The 25,230-nt window shown below is 43.9% G+C and overlaps 3 protein-coding genes across 4 annotated transcripts; 1 reads left to right on the top strand and 2 right to left on the bottom strand.

Annotated features, from left to right (window-relative positions):
* Positions 1-2,273: 2,273 nt before the first annotated feature.
* Positions 2,274-22,690, bottom strand: tbcd (tubulin folding cofactor D). 2 transcript variants are annotated; one of them, XM_079177857.1, is made up of 34 exons: positions 22,604-22,690; positions 21,448-21,580; positions 20,662-20,707; positions 19,980-20,112; positions 19,738-19,880; positions 19,591-19,651; positions 19,395-19,469; positions 19,134-19,228; positions 14,072-14,228; positions 11,756-11,813; positions 11,638-11,667; positions 11,245-11,330; positions 10,363-10,443; positions 10,007-10,080; positions 9,774-9,891; positions 9,628-9,688; positions 9,522-9,544; positions 9,402-9,433; positions 9,223-9,285; positions 9,082-9,140; positions 8,746-8,827; positions 8,525-8,643; positions 8,290-8,381; positions 7,828-7,968; positions 7,082-7,165; positions 6,517-6,675; positions 6,258-6,396; positions 4,353-4,474; positions 3,860-3,937; positions 3,682-3,768; positions 3,512-3,599; positions 2,963-3,072; positions 2,800-2,884; positions 2,274-2,719 (listed from the first exon to the last, which is right to left on the bottom strand). In XM_079177857.1, exons 1-34 carry the CDS (start codon positions 22,612-22,614, stop codon positions 2,696-2,698), a joined length of 2,949 nt encoding a protein of 982 aa, XP_079033983.1. In that variant the 5' UTR covers positions 22,615-22,690; the 3' UTR covers positions 2,274-2,695. The 2 variants fall into 2 exon arrangements, with proteins under 2 accessions (XP_079033983.1, XP_079033984.1); XM_079177858.1 differs by having other exon boundaries at positions 2,274-2,716.
* On the top strand, positions 14,402-19,061 carry znf750 (zinc finger protein 750). Its single transcript, XM_079177418.1, has 3 exons — positions 14,402-15,403; positions 16,835-18,099; positions 18,208-19,061. The coding sequence occupies exons 1-3, from the start codon at positions 15,362-15,364 to the stop codon at positions 18,779-18,781; spliced, it is 1,881 nt and encodes a 626-aa protein (XP_079033544.1). The 5' UTR covers positions 14,402-15,361; the 3' UTR covers positions 18,782-19,061.
* Positions 22,691-23,689: 999 nt separating the features above from the next.
* On the bottom strand, positions 23,690-25,101 carry LOC306709227 (tubulin-specific chaperone D-like; the record flags this gene model as incomplete). The annotated part of the gene is made up of 5 exons (XM_079177294.1): positions 24,647-25,101; positions 24,503-24,553; positions 24,303-24,400; positions 24,001-24,102; positions 23,690-23,845 (listed from the first exon to the last, which is right to left on the bottom strand). Exons 1-5 carry the CDS (start codon positions 24,822-24,824, stop codon positions 23,690-23,692), a joined length of 585 nt encoding a protein of 194 aa, XP_079033420.1. The 5' UTR covers positions 24,825-25,101.
* Positions 25,102-25,230: the final 129 nt, after the last annotated feature.

Genomic DNA, 25,230 nt, shown 5'->3' with positions numbered 1-25,230 from the left:
TAGAAGCCATAGCGAAGCTAAACACCATGACTAAAACAGTTTAACCATAATTAGGTGCACTTCAGAAGTACCTCTAAACTATTATCAGGAACAAGTTAAATGGGGTTGGCATAATAGCAACATGTCTGACTATGACCCCCATATGAATCAGTCGGTGCACTATTTTATGTATACATATATATATATGAATAGAAAGTAAAGTAGTATTAGTAGTTCCAGAAAAGTATTCGGATATAGAAAATGAACGAATAGAGAGGTTATCTGGAGGGCAATTAGTCCAACATTTGCCTGTGTCCACCACAAGTTGAGTCATTGTTTGTTAAAAGGGGAAATGATACAAATTATACATGCTGCTGTGATGTTGATACCAATCAGAGGACCATGAGGGAAATTAGAAACACAGTTTTTCTCTGAGCAATAGTCACATTTTCCACCGGCGCACAAAAACAAGGTTGAACCATCATAAAAATCATCAGCTCTAAAAAGGTCTATAATCTGCTGTATCATTTATTTTCAGAAGGAATTCGGTATGGAGACATGGAAGTATAAACAAAATATGAATGCAGTATCAGTATTAACAATGCTGTAGACAAACCTGACCATGTTGTGCGTGGACAGATCTCAGAACAGGACTGGCCTCTCCGCTGCATGGTCGTTAACTATGGGTACCACTTAATCTCCTAATAACCAGAACAGTGGAAAGCAAAAAAAAAGAGGTCTTTCCTAATATCACACCAAACTGAGTGAACGAGGGAGCGCTGCCCTCCCTTCTCCCCGCTCCTCTAAAAGGCCACCATTGTATGTGAAGAATTGCCATGGCTACTGCCTGCGAACTGTAAGCCTTTTAGAATTATTAGCATTCCTCTCTTCCCCGAGCACTGTCGCAAAAACTGCTCGCTTTACCATCAATCCGCCTCGAGAGGAACACACCATTTCTTTTATTAGAAACTACAGGAATTTCCATCTGGCTGGGAATTAATTAAAGTCGAATTATGGGCTGCAGCAATATTGGACTAGCCAGACAAATTCAACAACACCCATGGAGGGTAAGAGTGAATGTGGCCTTGTTAACGAGCACAGTACGAGGCGAGCAAAGCCACTCGTCGGAGGCACTAGCTCAGCAGATACAGGGCGAGAGAGCCGTGAGACAGATAACAATGTGACCATTGATACGTCCATGTTCCTCGAACACAAATCCTCGAAATTCTCTTAATATCTTTAGACCAAACTAAGATATATAAGATGAAGGGTAACAGCTAAAACATACAAAGTGTGGCTTTAAATTTGAACGACCTCAGAGTTAGTGCCATTTCCTGATTCTATTAGTACAATTACATCATGTTAAGATATTTTATTTATCACCACAGAAGTAGATTAGCAGTTGTATTATGGTGCAGAGATACTAATCCAATGAAGAGATTCTTTTTATTATTTTATTTGATTGGAAATGAGAAAGTAAATGCTAGTGAGGACACATTTTAACAGCGCATGGAATCAAAGTCAACACACTCAAAAGCGTGCACAGCTGGGCTGACTGTGTTAACAAAGCAAAGTGACGACATATCTTTACATAGAACATAGTGGTTTGCTGCTACATTAATGTTCTGAATGTCTTATAGAGACCCTTTAAAGAATAACCACCAGATGTTACAAATGGTTTGGCAGCACACGCACAACTACAAGAGCTGCTGAACTACAGAAAGTCAAACACATGGGGGGAAAAATAAACAGTTTTATGAGACTCAACATATACGTCAGCTTCCATGGGAATGGCCCAACCTAGTTAAATTAATCATATTACAGAAAAATGTAATGCAATATAGTGATTACTCGGCCCGGGGAGTTTCTGCGATGTAGGATAAACAACCAGAAACCACCTAATTCTAAAATAATGTAACATTTGTATCTTTTGTCAGTGTAAGACAATGTGGCCACTATTGGACTGTAATGAGAACGCCTGGACCAACGGTGACACAACAGGCTCTGTTCAACAGGCAACCAGGGAGGCTCCGCTATCAGGCCTGGTGCTCCTCCACCGATGCAGAAAAAGTAGGTCTGCGGGGGACCCAAAAGGGGGAGCAGCAGCGGGGCCCCAGTGTCATTCCACGGCGTGTGCCAAAAAACGGCTAAATGGCAACCATTTCCCTGGAGGGTACGCAAACTAAAGGTTCAGTTCCACCTATCGGCGTTGTTCCAGGTACAGGTTACAAGTCAACAGCTCTAATGAAACCTTCTCCAAAGTGTCCTGAATGGTACATGTGAGAAAGGCGGGCGTGCACAGAAAATGACAATGAAAGCCGTTTACAGATTTGGAATTTGTAATAACAAAAATCAAGAACACTGTTGATTATTTTCACTCACTTTAATAATATTAATGTTTAGACCTCCTTCAGGCAAGGAGCCTAAAGGGCCAAAGCATTGTTAACAAAGTAAGGGAGTACAAGTGAATGTGACAGTGTGCTGGAATAGTTGATCACAGTCAAGAGTTTTAGATCTGTGCACATGCAAGAACTTCGTAGTAACGATAGCGGATGTTTTCATCATATCTATTGTTATGTAAACTGTCCGATTGTGGTTCATTCAATGTGTTGTATGTTGTCAGATGTACAGACCGATGATACAGGCAGCTTTAGAGAAGGTCCTTCTTCATTCTTACAGCGTGTGGTCCACATACATGACTTACAGCCGCAGGTGATCAGGAAACCTGGACAGCGCTCTGCTGATGAGAGAGGCGGGGTTAACTCAGTCCATCATGGGGATAAAAGATACACACATTTGCTGTTTGCATCTGCATCCTACCTTGGTAACCGCCTGTGGCCTGGGGACTGCCAACCAATCACAGAGCTGATTCCTCTGAGTCCGTACTGTGGAAAGGTCGCTCTCCCTGGAACAGACAACGCGTCACATATACATACACACCAAACGCCTTTTAACACTGAAACAATATTTAGCATCCACTAACCAATTAGTATCACTCAGCAGGGTCATGACGTCATCCAACACTTCCGGCTCTATGACATCATCGTAGGTCAGAAGCATCTCGTACATCTGGCTGGCCGTGGTCTTTCTGATCTGGAGTTGTTAGAGAGGAGCAGTTCATTATGTCGTCGCATAAAGCAATGACTAGAAGCCTGCAGCCATGCTGCCGTCATCCTGACGGGGGGGGTGGGACATAAATGTTTCACTCAAAACCACAAATGTCAACCTCGTGGTGGGGTTAGATGAAAAAAAGTCAGGGGAACACCAGCGTCATTAGGGTTAATCCTCTTGGGACCATGCATTTCAGTTCAATTCATCTAATAGCTGTTGCAATATCTCAGTCTGGAACAAAGAGGCGGACCAACCGACCAACCAAACAACTGACATTGCCACACCTAAAGAGCGAAAAAAACAACAATGCAATACAATAATATCACCGGCAGTTTGAGCAGGATGAAGACACATTTCAGCGTGTCAGTGGTTTTATAGATCTAGTAAGGACAGGTGAGTGTTCCCGTTCTTGTGAACTTACCACAGGGAAGGAATGGCAGAGCAGCATCAGCAGCTGGGACAATACTTTCTTCCTCACGTCACCCTGGAACTGGATCAGCCCACACAGGCTGGGAAACAGCAAACAGCACAGTCAGCATGGATGGTGTTTTCAGCATATAACTGAAGAAGTCAATAACGATGGAGACTTACACAGATATACAGGCGCGCAGCTTGGAAATATCTTTGGCCTTCCTGAACTCTTTGCAAAGATTCAAAAGGTCCAAACAGAACGGGTGACTGAGAAGAGAAAGGGACAGAAAAATAGAAGCTCTCACATATAGCACTGATAGTTTTTTCTTTTTTAAAATAAAACTCTTGTAACACTCACTTCTCTTGTGTGGTGAAGATTTCAAAGCAGCTGTTAGCGAGGATCTGATTGAGCATCTTAAGAAAAGGAATAGACACCCTGTAAAAAAAAACACACAGAAAACACCGTCACTGACGTCACAGAGAGAGTCTATTATGTTTTAAACTGGTAGTTTATAAGTGTATTTGTTAAGAATGAATCCCTAAACATTGACAATAAACATGAGAAAATTAACTGGAAGAACAATCGGCATATATAATCACTTTTTAAACACATAAAAGTGTTCCATCAAAAGTCATAATTTGCATAATCATATCAGCAAAGCACAAAATAAAAGCAAAATGAAAACATTACTACACGAAACCAAAAGGTAAAGAAAAATGTATTAAAGGTTAAAAACACACCACTCTGAAGTAATACATCCGTGTGTGTGTGTGTGTGTGTGTGTGTGTGTGTGTGTGTGTGTGTGTGTGTGTGTGTGTGTGTGTGTGTGTGTGTGTGTGTGTGTGTGTACTTGTCATTGCGGAGGTTGTCTCTGAAGACGCTCAGCAACGCGTCTCCAAACTGAGTGAGAGCAGCACTGTGGTCCTGAATCCCTCTCAGATAGTCGAACAACGAAAGGGAAGAGAAGTGCACCTGAAAGAAGCAGCGGAGCGCGACGGTTAATGTGGAGCAGCCGCGTGATTACAACCGTGGAATGAAACGTCCACTCGTGGTGGCGAGGTCCATGGCGATGGCTGGGACTCTTTATCTCATATTATTTCGGTCTTTAAGTGTCCTTCAGGGTAATAACTAAATGTCTGTGTGTTTATTAGCGATTGTGAACCTGGGGGGGCCTTGGAAAGACCAACTAAAATTGATGACATCATCAGGCTGCAGGAAATAAAGTGTTGAATGTCGACACTTGCAACATAGCAACAAAACATAGCAACACAATGTGCTACAGGACGACAAATTAACACGTGTTTCAATGCTTCAATGTTACTTAAAGCATTTAGAATTCATATTACCAACTATAACACACATAAATACTTGGTACAGAATAAGGTTTCTCCGTCTTGGGACCGACTGTAAATGTTTCTGCTGTTTGGCTTTTGTGCGGCCTTATGATCGCTCTACATTGAGGCAGTTCTTGGAGAGTTCTTGGATGCTCCGCCTCTCTCTGGCCGGTGTGAATGTGTGCCTGCGGTGTGAGAATGGTAATCTTGGCTCGGGTATTGATGCAGCATTGGCTCAGTTTCCCGCATGCAATCCAGTACAAACATATCAGTCCTTGAGAATGCATCTGTGGCAAAGATATAGGAGGTAAAATCAAGACGAGAGGCAGATCGTCTCCGAGGGGGGAAGATGTTTCACAGCCTTCATTAGCAGACGAGTTCAACTTCACTGCCGCTACTACAGCCTTTAAAAACGTACATCCACTAACCCTGAAAGTTAAAAATAACCAAAAGCACCACAAATCTTTGTGAGCAGCACCTCTTGTTGAATGATTGGCTGTAACGGGTTAGGTCAAACTGTAACAGGGGGGGGAGAACCTGATCGGCCCCTGTTGGGGCCCCTGCTGAGCCTCCTGCTGGGCCTCCTGAGTGATTCTGTGTAAGGGGTCAGGAGTGGGAAGTGTCAGACATGCTTTTAAGCCGTTATGAGATTCAAATGATGGGAAATCCTCGCTTGCCAGTCCCACGAGGGACCCGTCGGATCAATTTGTTCTGGATGAGTCTGGATCAATGCTTCAAGCTCAGGTGGTTGCCACAGTACTGAGAGCAGGGACACGGTGAGATGAGTCAAAGTAACACAGCCTGAGATCTGTGATTACAATAATGAATGGAAAGTCAGGCATTCTAGAGTCTGGGATTACAGTGACTTCATTAGACACATAGCTCCCTCTGTTGGCTGAAACAGAGCCGACTGTGCCAACTCGATACAGGCAGCAAGATTTACCACCAATCCAACGAGCAGTCAGGTGTTACTGTGTGAATGAAATGCGCTACGTAACAGCTTGTTGATGAGCAGAAGTACAACAATACGCCATTAAATGTCCCTATTATATGTCATTTCCAGGAGTTCTATATTTTATACCAGTAGTGAAATGTTGAAGCAGCAGATTTATTTCCCACAAACACTAGATTTTCCATCATGTGAACTTCTTGTTTACGGCCTTGACATGCGAATACAATTATAGACGCTTCTACTAAACCAACTAAAAGGAAATTAGAACATTAAGTGTCTTAATAAGGAGAGAGAAAGCATGAGATGGAGACATTTTGTGACTGCAAAAGCCAAAGCATACGATAACATCCAGTGACCATCTCGTCTGCATTCGTTTTCCCGTTTTATCTTTCAAAGTTATCCCCCCATCTATACGTCACAATGCTCTTGATTTGAGCATTTTCTACTCCTCTCGTCACAGATGACCTACTGTGGACTCGGTGATCCCTCCCACGGACACAGTGAGGCCCAGCAGGGTGTGGTACTGATACTGGGGGAGTCCAAGCAGCTGGGTGATGTACTTGAAAGCCTGGGATGGAGCATTCCAGTTCAGACTGGTTGTGGTCTCACTGAAAGACAAGTGGAGGGGAAAGATCATCAAATATCAGTTTTAAATGTTCGCAAATACAATGGTTCCACATCAAACTTTCATATTTTGGGCTGGAAGTTGAGGGCGGGGGGTGACTCACACGGGGAAAATGCTCATCAGCTCCTCCCGCTGGGGGATGTGAGGTACTGCCGGCTCCGTGCTGTGGAGGAGGCGCAGGAAGGCGTTGCCAGCGTGGGCTCTGTAGCGGTCAATCTTCTCTGCTGCCTGCTGCGCCAGGCAGCACATCATACACTTCACCCTGCAGACAGAATAGTGGGGAATAAAGTAAGGACGTGCAATCGTTTACCTGACTTCATCAGAAATCCATGCAGGGTGTCACTTCACTAAACTTCACAAAAAAAAGGTATCAACACATCAGCTGTTGTGTTCGAACGTTAACCAACTTTTCTGGTTCATGAATTAATCAATATGACACAATAAATAAGCCCGAAGGCAACAGTGCGTGTGAATTTATCCATAATCAAACTGTATCCTGTTCATTTATCCTACGTTGGGTTGGCTAAGAGGCAGAGGCATTGTGGCCACTCCTTGAGCCATTGGAACAACAGCGAAGGCTACAGTCATGAACTGACTGACATTACAACTTTTATATCACCTGCTGGTGACATTTAACACAGCGTGGAGTCTTTCCGGTTGATACTCACAGATCTGGCTGAAGGATCTCTGGAGCGCTGCCGGCCACCAGCAAAGTCACCTCCATCAGACTGCTCATCGCTGCCTCTCTCACCCTGGACACAGCGCAGGAAGAGCAAAGACTTTATGATCGCAATGACATGGGCTTGAATCTACCTTACACACACACACACACACACACACACTGACCTGGGTCAATATGATCCAAAGACTTACATTAGCAGCAACTCCTTAAACATACTCTTTTAAAACAGAGATGACAAATGATACGGTGATACATATAAAAGTTTGAAAGTCAAATTAGCTTCATGGCCGCAGGGCACACTTTGTTTATGCGAAACATTAATCAAGACGAGGTCACACCCAGAAACAGGTGCACGGCGGAGAGAAATCTCTCCCTGCGTGGGTGTGGCCTGGCAAAAGAAGATGAAATAACAGGAGAGATAAGGACGTAAACAAAGTCAATTCACGAGAAAGAAAAAGATTACGAGAGAAGTGTGAGAGAAGCCCATCCCATGTAGTGAGGACAAGTGACAAGCCCGGTGACATTCCTGGCGAGACGGCAAGCATGGCCTGGGGCTACAAGTGAGACAGGCATGTATGTCATGTCTTTGTGTCCCTAGATGGAGAGACAGAAAAACACCAGAGGCCTCGGGCCGGGGAGCATTCCTAATCCCTCAGGCGAATTAAAAGCGAATGCGTGTAATAATGTGCAATCTGTGTGTGTTTTTTTACGATGAGGTGGAAGTTAACTCACCAAGCGCCTACGTCTCCTCTGCTGTCTGTCGTGTAGTCGTTCATGCGGTGGAGCAGAGCACCGTAAACCTCTGCTACGTTCTCCGAGCACAGAGCGGAGTCTGGGGTGCCGTGGGCACAAACGGCCACCTTCACAACCACTCTGATGGAGGGTGAAAAAGAAATACAAATTTAAAAAAAAAAAGACTCCAAAAAGGTTCACCAGAGGCGATAACAGAAGCTGATGACCTGGGGAAATTAGAAACTATTCGAATTTTGAAGGAAAATGCAAGACAAAGTTTAGAGAAACAGGTCGTGCAGGTAGTCAGCCGGGTGTTTATTTTAGCATTACTGCCGACACAGCAAGCCAAGACAAAGAACAGAGGAGAGACGACACAAGCCTGAACCATAACAACTAAATTAAGTAAGAAAATAGGAAATAAGACAACAAAATGAATAAATGAAAGTGTATATGGAAACTCACTGAGCAATTGCTCTGACTGCATCTCTTCTGGACTCTGTAAAAGTCCCCTCCTTCTGGCTGACAGTGCACATCTGTGTGAGGCCTTCAAGGATCTAACACACACACACACACACACACACACACACACACACACACACACACACACACACACACACACACACACACACACGCATCTAAATACTGAGGCAGTGAGGTTATAAAATGCCTAGAAAACGTAATCATCCTCCAAACATACCTGCTTCAGTTTTCCATGGATCATAAATCCTGGCAGACAGCCGAGGGCCAGTGCAGATCCACAACGAGTGAGCATCTGGTGACTCTTCAGCCCTTCAATGTACTGAGACACCAGGACATCTACACACACACACACACACACACACGCGTGCCATGCAGAGATTACCTTCAAACTCAGCCACAAGTGGAACTAGTGGAACAAGGAAATAGTATTCAACTCACCCTGCATTTGGGAGTCCGCCGTGCCGAGCTCGGTCTGGTAGTACTCCTCACACAAAGCGGACAAAGCCGACACCACGGCAACCTGCAGACGCAGGAGGACGAAGCAAATGAGCAGTAAACTTACTGAATGAACAGCAGCAAATAAAGAAATAGTGGCACTCTCAAGTATCAAAATGAAACATATCTGTTCATTTGAATTTCTTAAGAGAAGCCTCGTTTTATCTTCTGCCAAAGAGCTGCATGTCTTTGTGAATGTGTAACATTGAACTCGTATTTAATCGGCAAAGTAAAAGGGACAATGTGTATTCTCTTTGTTCCATAATGCTACTTGCTCACCATATTGGCATCCTTCACACTACTCTTTATGGTGTCGTCAATGAGCCACTGCCAGCCAGCTGAAACAAAAGTGTCACAACATTACAGACGTTGGATGAAATACAAAACATTTAAAAAGCACAAAAGCAAGAGTTAACTTACAGATGACGGGGTCGTTCTTAAAAGGCATTTTGGACAACGACAGCTTTTCAATAAGACAGCACACTGTAGGGGAAAATAAAACTGATCATATCTACTGTATTGTGAGAACTTAGCATCATGTTTGTGCAACAACTCATGAAAACCAATGAATTGCCATTTTTCTAATTGCTGTTGCTTACTTGCTGGCCTCATCAGCTCTCCACCAAAACCCCTGAAAACAAAAGCAGAATTGTTATTAAAGACATTCTAAGAGATTTTTCAAACATGCTGCTAATGAAAAATATCTCCTTTCCACCTACCTGTACTGTTTCCTGTCATTAACCTGAAAGTAAGCCGACAAATGAACGTCAGCAACAGTTTATTCAACTTGGAGCATTTTGATTAAGCTCGTTCAGGTACACGTACCGTGTGGTGAATGTTCTTCAATGCATCCACACATTCTGAAGAAATGATGTCCACCACAGACCTGTAGGACAAATACATGAGACTCATCCCCAGCTCAAAGCAACAATTCATAGAGCAGACTAGGACACCTGGGTATTAAAGTCTACCTGTTGGTCTGAAGGCCCAGTTTGTACAGCGCGTGTGTGATCTCTGCACATGCTAGGATGGCTCCATGGCGGCCATGGAGGTCAACACCCACTGCCACGGGCAATAGCTGTGGCAAAACTGACACAAAGAAGGGGGGGGAAAGAGCAAATCTGATTATAGGTTTCAGACCATTTCCATAAGGCATGTGTATTAGGAATCAGGCTTTCTCCACAGGTAAGGTGACATTGTTTACCTGTTGTCGCCATATAATCAGGAGCTTGAGGCGTCAGGTTGTGGAGTGCTTTAGTGGAGAGCTCTCGGATCACTCTGCAAAGCATACAGCATTGTGGTCAGAACAACTATAACCCCCGTATGTGGTGACATTTATGACGACGGGCAAATAATTCAACTTAAAGTGCACATCACCCAGAGAGAGTCTGTGTACTTTATAAGTCAGGAAGAAATACACAAAATAAAACACAGGATGTTATATGCAAATTAAACACACACACACACACACACACACACACACACACACACACACACACACACACACACACACACACACACACACACACACACATGCACATGCGCAAAACAAGTACGTACCCATCCCAGTGGTTGATCTTCATGGCTATCAAATGATCTATCATGGCCTTGGTGTACTCTGGGAAACTCGCTACATAGACACTTTGAAAACAAAAAAAAAGACAACATTAGCTGCTAATGTCTACAGAAAATGAAAAGCAGCTTCAGACCTTTCACTGTGAATCCACCTCTCATCCTCTTCTACATCTGTATTCTGCTTTCTTTGTTGTGTGCAGTTCTACAGTCAGTCATACCCCGAGGCTAGCATCTTTCTCCGTTTGTTGTGCTTGAATGTTTGCTCCGCTGGTGGCGACACACTTCTGCCAAAGGTGACAATTCCTGAAAGGGTTGTGGAGCCGATGTTGATTTTGTATGCGGAGCATTTTCACATCTTACACGCCAGATATGCGCATACAAAAAGGTGGCAGAAGTTCATCATTGTAGTTGAAACAACATGTTCTTCACGAGCAGTAAACTGCACAGCTATAGCAACATTAGCAATGGCTTTCGACACCAGATTTCGATAACTTCGCTTCAGCGCCACATTAACTTTGCTATATTTAGTTGGATTCGTTAAAAAGTTGCACATTTCTGGTTACTTTACTAACCAGAAATGATGTAATGTCTGCACACAACTCTCCTTTGATCCAAGTGTATTTTTCTCTTTGGCCAATGGGACAGGAAGACGAGAAGAAAATCGTGTGGCCGCAGGTTCAGCCTTGAAGTCGGACTGGTTTCTTTTTGTCACTTTCTTTGTCAATGAGGAAGGAAGGGACTCAACCTGTTCCCACCCATTTAGTCGTGTAGGCTCTTCTAGCATTTGTAGCCCAAGTGCAGCTTCCCTCGATTACCGTGCGACTAAGAAAAAATGGCCGCCATTGTGCAGAACACACAGTTTCTTACCTGATGTTCAGAAAGCAGTTGTTGAGATTCCCTACAGCGTAGTAGTCCGCTGCAGTCAAGATGTCAATACCGTGAGGAAACGTCCCCTGTGGACACACAAGCAAGCAACAAACAGCTGAGACGTGTTCAGTGCATTGTGTAGGAACGGCACACGCTGTTCAGGGACGCAAGTGATTTGGTTCAGAATTAAAGTGATGACCTACGATATAAAGAGAGATTTGCGGCTCAAGCACTGTTGACTAATCAAATGTCTGCTGGTGCCCTGTAGCGGTCGCTTTGCTTCAAAAGCTTTCACTAACAAGGCAAGTTTGAGCAACACCCAAGTGATTGGCAGCAAATAAGCATCAAATCATAGTAATTCAGTTACCCATAATACACAAAGTAGTCACAAACCTGTCTGCCGACATTCTCCTGGAAGGCGGCCTGGAACAAATGAGATATAAAAAAAAAAATGAACATCTGTCAATGTAACTGAAGATCTTTAATTAAGGACGTCGATCGGAGAACTTACGGAGGCCGCTCTGCGGCAGTTGACGTTTCTGTCGAACACAGCTGTGATCACCAAAGAGCTGCAGAGAGAAACACAAAGAGTAGAAATGATCTGATAAAAGAAGTGGACGTAGAATTGAGTGTTTTCAGACACAGAATGCTTAAAAATTAAAGTATAAAAAGGTAGACAACGCTTATGTGCATAATTTTTTTTTTTTTTTGACCATTTTTATGCTTCGGTATCGTCCCTTTTTGCAGCGTTAACAAATGTAGATACTTTACATAGATGCGTTTAACTTCTATACCTCTGTCCTGTAAGAGTCTCTCAACATCTCAATAATTAGTTAAGGGTCTATGACGCAGATTGAAAGTGATGTTTAAATCTAGATTACATCATCACAGCGAAACTATGACTGAGGTGCACAGGTTCCTGGAAAGGCATAGAGTGCAGATACAATATGATTAACCATGAGTCTCCAGCAATACTGGAAGTTGTGTCGGAATAATGTTTTTCACCCCAATAATCGCTCCTCTGTACGCTGTCTCTACAAGTCTCAGGAGGGTGTGTGAATGTCAGTTATTGAAGGGGGGGGGGGGCAATTTACTTTCACACCCCACGCAGTGACAGCCTGAGACCAACTGCTGTTGGCCTTGTTTGCTCTCCTCCCATGTTCCCTGTTTCCTAACAGCAAGACTTGCAGTCCTGGAGCTTTACTAACTGCCCCAGCCCTGAGGGCTTGGAAACCAAAAAAAAACACTCCTGATTGCACTCTGGATAATACCCTACAGGATATTAGTGAATTGTGTCTGTGGATGATACAACTACTAAGTGAACAGAGATATAACTCTGTGTGTGCGTGTGCCTCTAAGTCACTTAGTCACAGATTTACAAAAGTAAGTTTTCTGTTATTGTCATCAAGTTGTGATGAATAGAGCAGGAACCAGCTTGTCGGAGCGTTGCTGCCAAACGGCGACCGAAACCTACAGCAACAGGCGAAACCTGGCAATCCTGTAGGCTAGGGAAAGGGAGGGTGTTGTCCCGTCTGCTGGTGGTAATGTAGCAGTCGCAAGGGGTTCAAACTGACACTGCAGAGCTGGTCTGCACAGTCAGAGGCCACAGGTTCATACACGCAGGAGGAGGCAAACCGTTACTATTGACAAAGACAGAGCGTACGTCACTGGATGATATAGCACCCTGGTTGCCGAATAGAAGCACGTGTTGTAAGATGTTACTCATTACTGTTCAGGCTGGCTCCAGCGTCTGATTCTAGAAAGAGGTCGTCTTCGTCATTTTGTATTTTAGCCCACTGACCAAAAAAAAAAAGCCCATTTCTTTTTGGTCCCTACAGCAGAGCAAATAAAACCGTTTATTGACCCCTCCAAAAAAATATTAGTCCCACTCTGGAGATAACTCATAAGCCCCTTACAGACATGCACCACTTCTGATAATCTGATGGTCATTTAAAAAGCGGTCACATGTCTGAATAAGCAACATGGCCACTTTTACGCAAATGTCTTCGAGGAAATCTAGTAACATGAATGAATCGACGTTCTACATGCAGCATGTGAGCAAACAAGACAAAAACAAGTCCCAACTGCCATTCAACGCTTGTGCGCTGCGAGTTATTCGATTACAACGAGCAGAATTCACTCTCTTATAACGTTAAAGAATTTAAATAATGCAAATAAGTCAATTTGTCTCTCTCTCTCTGCCAAATATCACGTGAGCATGCAGCTCTTTGCCTTTTAAACCGGAGGTTGTCATGAAAATGAGTGGAAGTCGCCTATGTGTTACTGGCAAAAAGCCAACAATTAAACAGGTACAAGAAGCCAGCAATGCTACATATTGCATGTCTAAACAAGGGCTTTGCAGGTTACATGTTATTTCATATTTCACTGTATCTTTTTTCTTAGAATGGCATTGCGTAATTAAGACCGACTGCAGCATACACGTATCAGCTGGTTATGTGGTGACAGGCAAGACTGATGTGGCTCAGAAAAACTGGTTTGAGGCAGTGAATGGCTCGTAAAAACCGTACGGTTATTTAAACAGTCTATCCTGCTTTCATCTCTCGAATGTAACTGCTACCTCTTTTTAAAAACAGTAGAGGAACATATTTAGAGTCTGTACATACTGGTGGGACGGTATTATTGGCGGATAGTGAACTCGTCACAAATACATTAAGTGTTGAGGGCGGCAATTATGGCATACTGGTGAGGTTATGCTGTGTAAATGTACAGTACATTCACAGGGAGGAAATGTGTTTGTATGATCAGCAAACAGCAGCAAGAGATCAATTTAAATATCAGAACATTATCACAAGCCGATTGAGGTTACCTGGCGATCTGAGTGACAAAAGGCTCGAGCTCTTTGGGTTCATAAGCTCTGGCGAAAGACCAGCACACGTAGCAGGCGGCGTCCCGCACGTTGGAGCCGACGCTGCACGCGCCCCTCTTTTCGTCGTAGGTCAGGGATTTGACGATGAGCGGCACAACTGCAAGTAGACAGCAGACATGGATGAAGAACAAGAAATAAAAACACAAGATCAAAGAACGACAGCCATGCCAATGAAACGTGTAGCATGTGCTGTGCACAATATTTGTGGTGAGCATCAGACCCAAAAAAAAAAACAACGCCCGACTACACAGAGTAACAACGAGCTGAATCAAGGTTGCGTGTGTGTGTGTGCTAGATGTAGTGTTTATTTTTGAGATGAACATTGTTCCATACACTTAAGCCTTCAAACTGTGGAAAGCATTTCAGATTGTAGGAATGGCAATTTAAAGCAACTCGTTTGCAGCATATTAAGAAGAAAAGAAAAGACAAGTGCCATCATACCGCTGATGTGTCTTTTTGAACACTTGAAATAATTTATGAAAAACAATAGAGTGAACGTTTGAAATTACAGATTTCAATTAACATCCATTAGAAGAACATGTTTTTGTTTGATTAATCATGTTCCAGAGTGAGACTACTGGAGTCCTAATTCATTGCGAGGAAATGCCGGCCCACCTGCATCAGTAAGATGAGCGTCATCGTTATTTAGTAAATGATGACTGTGCGTTATGTCAGGAAAAGAAAGCACAACGCCATTAACACTGCAGTAAAGTCAGCACACTTAGTAAACGTTCTAGTTCGGTTATACATCTGTAGCACTTTATTAGTTTTCTTTAACACAATAAACAAGATCAGCCCTAATTGAACCTGCATGTATGCGTATGTCATGCCAGCTTGCTCCTGGGCTTCACTAGAAACGTGGCGCGTTGGTGGAAATCAACAGTATTTACAGTAACTGAAGGCCTGTGTGGTCCCTTCCTCAAGAGACAGAGATGGAGCGGGTTAGAGACAGAAGGAGCGAGAGCCCCCACCCCACCCCGTCATGTAAATCATCGCTTGAGGCTTGACTAATATCAAGTACATCAATGTTGCCTGAGGGCCCTGCTGTTTGGGCTGAAGCCCCACCCACTAGTTAGACGACATCTCAAGAGAGAGAGAGAGAGAGGAACTCACCACACAACTAACCAAATACAGCACACACACGCACCATCACACACACACTCTCTGAACTTTTTATTGGAGCGACCGTCCTGACTTGTGCTGGCTGAAGACGGCGGAGCGGCTCTCTGCATGCTGAACACTGAGGAGAGGACACTGTTACAACCGAAGCTGGTAATTCCCTCTTTCTCATCATCCCTTACATTTACGTATTTACAGGACTCCGTCAAAGCCTTTCTGTGTCATTGGAAAAGACCGTCTTTGTAAAAGCTACCATTAACTAGTTGGTATAATATAGAGTTGGTATAAGCTGCGTATGCACCTGTTACTTATGGATGTTAATTAGCCCCTTCTTGACTGATTCACAGGTAACGCTTAAAGAAGACTAGATACTTAGTTAGAGAACTCTTCAAAACATTTTTAAAACATTAACACACTCATCTGACAATTTTTTTAAAACACACCACCTGAGCTGAAACCAAATATATTTATTTTAGTAAAAAAAAAATCAGAAACTAAATGTTTTGAGGGGATTCTTTTCACAGTCGGAGAGAAACGTTATAAAAAGGGATTTTTCGAGTGAATTTCAGTTCTTGAGAAAGGAGTGGCTTTGCATGCTACAAAAACTGGACAGAAACTTGAGTGACAACTTGTTGCGACAGCGCACGACAAGCAGGTTCCTCCATGCGGCACCCAGCAGCACTTAACTCACAGCTTTAGGAGACGTTTCATTTCAAAAGGCTGAAACTGAAGCGGTTCAGACGTCTCCTGCTTCACCGTTTTTTAACAAAACGGCTTTATTTTACCGATTGCCTCTCATGCTAACCGGTACATTACTATGCTATGCAATCATTAAAAGAAGTATTTATCATACTTTTGCATCTTCAGAGCCGTTGAGCTCATCAAATGATGATTTGGGAGGCTGAATGCATCCCGCAGGTGTAGTCATGGGAAGCAGGTGGCTTGTAGTTCCCACGCCGACAGCAGAGTTTAGTAAGGTTGATAGAGAGAGAGCAAGTCTCTGCATGTCCTCCGGGTCTGCAGAGGCTGCGTTAGTCAGCGTGAAGTCTGCCCAACACCTGTCTGCCTAGCGCCTTAGCGGCTCTCTCGCTCTATAAGACAGACGAGCGGGGTGACATCAGGTCGGATAGACAGGTGGACGGTCAGGTAGAGGCGTTTTTTTAGGCTGCTGCCAATCAACCAGAACCACACAAAGACAGGTGTGCACGTATGCAAACATGTGGGTACGCTTTTGCATACAGTAGACAGGTGTTCCCCTATTTAACTATTTCTCTGTTGCTATTTCTAGTCCAGTGTGCAGTAACAGTTACAGAAATATATTAGCCTGAGGGTGCGGTGTTTTGTGCAGCGAGAGATTTTTTTTTCCTGCGCAAGCAGCTTAAAAGGAACACCGAGAAAAAGCAGCCTCCCTCCACCTGAACCGGTCAGACAACTCTATTAGCCTCTTTAGCTCAGTGGACATTTGGGTGCAAAAGCTGCTTTCTTTTATACACTTTAGTGTCACATTCCCAAATAATTTAGGAGCATAAAAAAAACAAAGCAACATAATTTGCTTATCTGTATTGCGATGTATTTTTCTTTCAGAAAACATCCATTGGAATCAAGATGGAAACCGCTCAGGAACGCAAGCCGAAAAGGCCCCACTACATTCCTCGACCGCCAGGCAAGCCTTACAAGTACCATTGTTTCCAGTGTCCTTTCACCTGCAATGAAAAGTCCCATCTCTTCAACCACATGAAATATAACTTGTGCAAGAACTCCATCTCCCTGATGTCGCAGAAAAATGGGCAAACGGCCCGACAGGTGAAGCCTGCAGTACGGGAAGTCCCCGACAAGTCTAAGGACTGTGCGAGCCCCCCGCCAGCAGAGCCGAAAAATAGTCCCAAGAACCACGATGCTGAGAGCAGAGATGACACAGAAGACATAGACGTTGGGTGTGACAGTCCAGTCATTAAGGACAGCCAGAGTGCGACAAACTCAAATACTGCAATAGAGGGAGAGAACAGCAATGAGAACAAGTCTCTGCCGCGCCCGTCTGCCTTCTCCCTCGTCACGCCCAAAAGTGACAGCGCAGAAGCCTTCAAGTCATCTGTGCAGCAGCCAGAGGACTCACAAGCTCCCGTTCCCACTTTCAACCACCCGGGCTTCCCATGGGGCACTTCTTCCATTCCCTTAAAACCATTCCCTCCTCCCATGGTTCCCGAATACGCTCCTTACCTCCTGCCTGAGCGGCCCCTGTACCAACCATACTACCTCCCGGCAAACCACCACGCGAATGAGCCGAATCCTCCTTCTTTCCAGCCAGAGTTTATGGATCCCCAGAGGCCCGTGGTGCCGCAGCCCATTGCCCCGCCTCACGCCTCCCTCTTCCCCCCATACCCATACAGATACTGCCACCCTCTTCACTCGGGCCCCCCTCTGCATTTCACCCTATACAGACCCCATGAGCTCTCCATGCCAATCCCAGGACAGAGGTATCTCCCTTTGGATTTGTATGGGCCGGCCCTCGGGCCAAAGGATTATGACTTGTACATGCATTCCCGGTCCAGTCTCAACAGCCTCAACACATCTACACAAGAGGAGAGCAGACACAGGCAAAGTGGAGACAAGGAAACCAGGCGGAGTCCTAAAGAGGGCTGTTCGGCGTTGGGGTCCCCTGACAGACCCAGTCACGCACACGTCATCCAGAGAGACACAGAAGCCCCGCACTACACCACCGAGAGCGACCCACAGGCCACCACCCAACCCGGACACACAGCTACACCCGCTCAACCCGTCATAACCGACACGAGACTGGAGGAGTCTGCCAAAAGCTTGCTGCAGTTAAGAACTCTACATGTGGACGGAGGGTGAGTAAACATGTCCGAATCTTTACTCTTGGCTTAGCAGAGCTGCAGTGTGTTGTTTTTGTAATTAATGGAGGGCAGTCCTGTAACTGGGTATTTTCATCCCTTCAGATCGGCCGAGAGCAACAGGTATTCCTCTGAGCCATGTCCTGAAACAACACCGGACCGAGATGATGAGACCAGCAGAGAAGATTTGACCCCACTGAACCTCTCGACAAGGAAGCAGGACAAAGAAAAGAGTCCATCTGAGCACAGGCCGAGGTGCTCAGACACAGAGCTGCCTCTGAACCTCAGCCTGCGAGCTTCTTATAGCGGCCCCGTGCACAGCGCTGCCCTGAGCCCTTCAGAAGATCTTCAGCCGAGGCAGGACACCGATCTGGATGAAGAACCATGTGACCAGAGGCAGAATGCAGCACTGGCACTCTGTCAGCTGGCCATTGCAACCTCTGCTGCTGCCTCTTCTTCGTGTGACTTTAGCGCTGCAGACAGGCCCTCAGAGGATTCCACGGACACTAGCAGTTCTGGCTCTCCGAAGAAGACCAAACACACAGCTATGGCTAAGAAAACTGGTGTGAAACGAGCAAACAGTGGCCAGGCTGATAGCAAGTGCCACAAACCAAACAAGAGAGCGAAAGCACCAGGATGGGCTCTGAAGAAGAGGAGGAGGCGGCCTCGCTGCTGCTAAACTCTGCCTGTTGTAATTACTTGGTATGAAGCATCTCAGTATCTCTAACCTTCAACCTAAACTTGAAAAAGATCAATTTTATTGAACATAATTAATAATGTCTGCAGCACTGCCACAGGGTCAACTGTAAAAAAGAATTGTTAAATGCAAAGACTTGATTTGCATATTTTGTCTCGTTCTCACATTTTTTTATATGGGATGTTAATATTGAAATCTGTACATTTTCGGAAGATGTCGTTAATGTATTGTAAATGTAAATATGTTGAATAAATAAAATGACCAGAACTGACTTACTTACACTCTTCCATGTATTTTATGATAACTATCTCAATGGGAATATGTGGTCACATACCATCTGTCAACCTGGAAGGCAGCAGCAGGCCTCTCCTACCCAGTTCTGCCAGAGCCAGGCAGCCTCCATGCCAAGCATTGTCTGTTTCCTGGAAGCTTAAAAAAGGAACACACACACACACATACGTGAAAACATGACACACACTAGTGGAATATGTGGCTGTTTGAGAAATTGGCCATGTGCAAATAATAAAAAAAAGAAATGATAAATGGCATAACGTAGCTGATGGAGAGAGCCAAAACGCCCCAAGCATGAACCTACCTGAAGCAGTCCAGCACTGATCCAACCACCTCGTCTGCCAGCTCCTTGGGAAGCCTCCCAGTCACCCTTCCAATGCTGACGGGTTAAATAAAACAGATGGTTATTGTAACACATGGACTGATTTTGACATAAAAGGATACAGAAGACAAGCAGCGGTGAGGAGGACTTGTTAGGCGACAGATGAACAGACAGTTACCCCTTTGCTGCAGACCAGCGCACAATAGTTTCCTTATCTTTCAGTCCTAACAGCAGATGCTCTGTAAAATAAAAACGGACATTAAAGTTCCTGAGCAGAGGTAATGCAATGACAGGCGACTTAAACAGAGTGGAGGCTGAAACTGACCAATAACAGTCTCCACTTCCTCAGGAATGTCATAGTCCTCCTCCAGGTCTTGTGTCTCGGCTACAGGAGTCGGAGCGGTAGAGACTGTCGTAGATTGAGACGCGGAAAGGTTTGCTGCTAGCGAGCGGTTGCCTCTCTGATACCTAAAAAAAACATGGATTTAAAGTTTATTAAAAAGGCACTGTGGCTGGAGACCTAGCTTTTCACAACATTAGGTTTAATGAGCTGGCGTTAAGTCTGACCTCCAAGCGGCCAAACGTGGCTTCAGGAAGGTGAGGCCAAGTCTCTGGATTAGTTTGACCCCAAGCTTCCTCAGCATGGCCTGGCTGCTCTCTGAGAGACGTTTCTGCTCCAGACACTGCATAACCGCAGGAGCTGGGGACAAATAAAGACGTCAATATGATCTGTCGGAACACCGTTATAACGAATACATTGATAAACGTAGACAGGAATGTAGATATTTTGTAGGTATTTGGCTCGAGGCTACAGGTGCCTTTTTGTTGGGAAAAACTCATGATGTTGACAATTCAAAAATGTAAATATTTGCATAATGTGGTTGCATATCTCAGGTAAACAAACAATAAACAATCCTAAATGCTATTGACAAGAGTCACATGTCAGCTACGTCTGGAGAGTCTTTACAGAAAGTGCCATACGTAGTTGAATTGTAGATCATAAGTATGGGAAGGCTTTGTTTTTATACTTTTTAAATTTGGGGAAATATCCTTATGTCTGCATTCAAATATCTCCTCTCCAGCATAGGCCGTTTAACTTAGTGTGTGAACACAAATAATTCTGTTAGCAAACACAAAAGCAACTGAACAAAGACTACAATGTCACAATCACATGATTCAGGAAATTCTGTTTTTGCTTTGACCTCCACTGTAGAGATTAGAGCAGATAAAAGGGGGAAAGGGAACCAACCATACTGGAGGACGTCATCTCGTTTTGCATGTTTGAAGAGCGTTGCCTACGGGACAAAAACAAGATGACCAAAATCAGTTTAAGATACATAACAGCAGTAACACTTGGGAAGGCATCACGCCATTTTATTGCACTAACAACCACACGTTACTCTCAAAAACAAACGTCATACTAGCTAATTTCTTGACAATTGTTTTTGTCCCTTCATCGTGATTCTTTGCAGCACTTTAACATCAATGCACACATACAAGGGTCCTGTAGGTTGACTGAACACAGAGAGACAGTTTTGAACGCCCTAAGCACCACATAGGCTGGAACCAGGTTACATGGATTACAAAGAAAAGCTTTCTAAACATGTTATGCAAGTTTATGTGCCAATGATATGAACCCAATGTACTCGCTTCAGGGCTGCATTACACTTAGCCGACATTAAAATGAAATCTTGATTTGTAGTGAGAACAGGTGTATTGTGAGGGGGCGTCAGGGGGATTTCATTGGGACCAAACAGTCTCATCGCCATTCTCATTTGATGAAGAAGCGGTTATCTTAAAAGCAGTGGATTAAACTGACAGAAGTCGCTTGAAACAGCAGATCCCACACACGCAACAGGTGCATTACACACCTGCCAAAACCACGTTAGGTATTGTGTGAGACATACCAGTCATGTCAGCTCTTGTAAACCATCATTGAATAGAGCAGCGCACACAGATTAGACTGGTTTCAGACACACGCAGACAGGTGGTGCATGACAACACCACAGGTTTGAGGGGGGATCAGTATGTTTACCAGAGACTGCAGGGCACCGTCCAGCACCATAATGTCTCTCATTGACTCATCATTGGTCTGGGATATAGTGGTCAGGCTCCAGTCCAAAAACTCTCCGAGGCACTTCTGCTTCACATCGGGGCGCGTCATGAACCTGTACAGTCACGTGCAATGAAGACACACAAACAGTGAAAAGGTTTCATGTGGAGAAACAAATTCAGATGCCAGGAAAGAGTCAAAGAGCAACCTCGCCCTCTACTGGCTGAAAAACATAATTACAGTTACAATAACTTTATCTGGATTGTATTATATATTTACTGCAAGTTGCCTTATTTACATAGAACTTTTTGGAGATTGGCCCGTACTTTACATTCTAGACACAGAGCAGATGTCTGGCCTTGACATATGCAACAAGCTTTTTGTTATTATCCCAAATTCACTGAGAATAATAATGATTAGTTGTACACTTCGTGACCATAGCATACATTCAGTACAACACACGAAGGTGGATGATTGAAGATTATCATCATGTACAACAGAGTTATGTCTCTTTTTTAATGCTTTTTAAGACCTAAACAAAGCAAATGCACTCTTCCCAGTCTATTAGGGCGTGTCAATATGTTGTAAATCAATCACAATATTAAAATGTGATATTTTTACAATATTGATTTTTATCTTTTTAAAGCAAAAATCACATCTAAATGTTTAATATAATGAACTGCAAACACCTGAGACACAACTCCACATAACTACTTGTGTTAGCTTTTAATCACAGTAATTTCAACAACAGATATTTGTTCAAAACATTTTACAAAATAAATATTAAATGTAAAGCTATTGGTCAACCGTAGTGCACTTCAGTACCGGTGGGGCCGTCACCACCACCCCAGGATAAGACTGAACACAGACAAACTCAAGTCCTGACTCCGAAACAGGCCTGAGAGGGACTGAGTAAAGACCAAGTCCAACAAAGCTACATTTTAAAAAGTAAAATATGATGACAGTATCCTTGTTGTTATAATAAAATGAAATGGTTAATCGCCATTTCGCCGGTGAATAGCTTTCTTAGGGCCCTTCACGTGCTCACACCTGCCCTTCATCTCTTCTTTTGTCCGTTCTGTCAGACATTATGCTTGTTAACGTCGGCCTCCGGTGTTTTCGACATGTTTGCACTAACCTCTCGTCCATATTAACGCGTAATCAAACTCGCTGGAGCGGTCACTAGTTTAATTGACCGTCGTTTGCCTCGCGCTAAAAAACGAAGACGGGCCGTAACGTCCAGATTCTAGCAACATATCAAAGAGATGAGGTCATAAACCGTCACTTCTTCCTTAAAATACCGGCGAGCTATCATTAGCTTAGCGTCATCTGCAATTAGTTGTTTACTTCCTCAATTCCTGTAACCTGCAGGGGAAATTGCAGGAGGTCCAGGAGGCGCCCGCCAGGAGGCGCCCGTTGGAAGACCAATACGATGATGCAACATCTGGACTGTGTCACGGAGCAGGAACAACTGATGTTATTCTCCTACATGTAGCATTACATCACGAGGGTAGATCTGATATCTCATTGAGTTTTAAAATTAAAATGTGACATTTCCTCATAACCTATGTCAAGTATTGTAGATGAGAAATGAGTTGCCACTGATTTTGCGATGGCACTGACTTCATCAAAAGAGTAACTGGATTTGTTTTCATTACGATAGTATTAATACGTTCATACGTTCACTAGCCTATCAACATCAGGAATGCTCAGGGTAAGACGTGGGGAATTGTGTGGCTGCAAAAATACATTCACGTTTTATTATGAATGTCGTCTGAGTCAAATTAAGTCCAGTTGTAAGTATTGAAAAACGTTTTGTGAACAGTATTATTGTTCCAATGTGATGTTTTTGGATACAACCACAATATGAACATATGATGTATTACTTATGTGGTGTTCACGCACTTACTTTGATACCAGTACAGATGCAGCATCCCGAGGACTGTCACTGACGAGTAGATAAGACTGGAACAAAAATACATGTGTTACTCGTAGTGATAACATTAATGTAGCTCATCATCCCATTCTTAAACATTGGAGTAACTACAAACAAATCCACAAACAAACATTAGCCAGGCTTAAAAAATGTGTGCTGTCAAAACATTTAGAAAGTTTATTCAGTTATTATTGAAGATGAACAAATCCTGACAACAGAGTCAAGCCACTATGAGGAGCGAGACCTAAACATAAAGTCCAATCTCTCTTACAAAAAAACAGCATATGTTTAACTTGCCTTTGCAATAGCGAGAATGCGGTCCATGGTGGGCTCTCTGGCCGTGCCACCGTCCGACCCCAGATGACCATCCAGACGATAAAGGTCAAAGGGTATGAGGCAGGTCATGGACAGCCACAACAACAACATGTAGCGAGTTTCCCAAGTCTGGAACGAGTAGGTGGTAAAATGCACTATTGTTCAATGTTTTCTGAGGCGAACAACAACAAAAATGATATACGCAAACCTGTTAAATTTATAGAGGTGTAATTGTGAAGGCCTGAATGATCATGTTTGCCTTCGATGAGTAAGGCCAGCCTCACCTCAGAGTCTGTGGGATCCTGTTTGGACAACAGGTCCAGGACTGGCTGGACATCTGCCACCTCATGGGGGAGAAGCTGCATGAAGATTTTGTAGCCTCTGACCTGACCAGGAAAAATATATATATATATATATAAATTCAAACACACAGAGGACTGCATCACATATCAGGATTACTGAATTAGCTGGATAACTTTCCTGTGTCAGAGAAATAAGAGTTGCTAGGTTGTACTCCGTGTAGTACACTCTGGTGAGTAGTAGTAGTAGTATAACAGAGGTGAGGTAAAACCTGTGTTTGACTGACCTTACAGATGATGTAGAGAAACTTGAAGGCCAAATGAACCAATGAATCAGGAGATTTTTCACTCCTCACCAACTCCAGTATCATGTTCAGCATCCATTCTGTAACCACATTGAACAGCAGCAATAATGTATATATTATATATACACGTTCTTCAGGTCAATCTACAATACTGGTACAGATTTAATTAGGATATATTGTACCTGAGTGTGGGTCCAGCAGATGAGGTTGCTCTTGATATCTGTTCATTATCACTGTGGGAGGAAATGGGCAGTGTGATGAATTGCGAGACTAAAAACAACCAAAGCACCGATTCATTTGTTTGTCTTCGTGGGTCATCATCTCACCTAAGAACTTCTGTGTGGCGGACTCGGTTGTCACAATGTCGTCGTGGACCTCCAGTAGGCTGGAGAGGAGAGCTCTGGTCTCACTGCTCTCACTGAAGCCTCCCAACACACACGTTTGAACGATGGACTCTCCTCCCTCACCACCGGGACATCCATTCTCAGTCTCCGACAAGGCCATTGTGCCGGGCTTCTACCTACAAACACTGTCTTTGTTGAGGAGGCTGACGTTGGCGTTTGTTGTTAGCACTTATGAACAAGTTAGCTAGCTAACATTAGCATTGATTAGCAACAGGGACGAATGTGAATTAAAAATGTAGCTGAGGAAAAACAAACTGTATTACATTTATAGCTAATACACTGACTTGTTCTGGAGGGTATTGGCGTGAAAATGACTGCACGCTAACTAAAATTAATTTCACTGAACAATAGCGACGCAGGAGTCTCTCATTGCATCTTTCTTGAATGCGTAGCGGTTTGTACTCATGCACGCCCTGCCCCCGTACGGAGAGCGAGAAGGTTCAGACGTTCACGCCTATTGTAGGTCACGTGATGCGCCAAGCCCTCAATGTTGTACATTGTTTGCT

Source organism: Pholis gunnellus, assembly GCF_910591455.1.
Source record: "Pholis gunnellus genome assembly, chromosome: 17".
Taxonomy (NCBI): domain Eukaryota; kingdom Metazoa; phylum Chordata; class Actinopteri; order Perciformes; family Pholidae; genus Pholis; species Pholis gunnellus.
The sequence above is the reverse complement of the archived record's forward strand: the minus strand, read 5'-3'. Positions and strand labels throughout refer to the sequence as shown.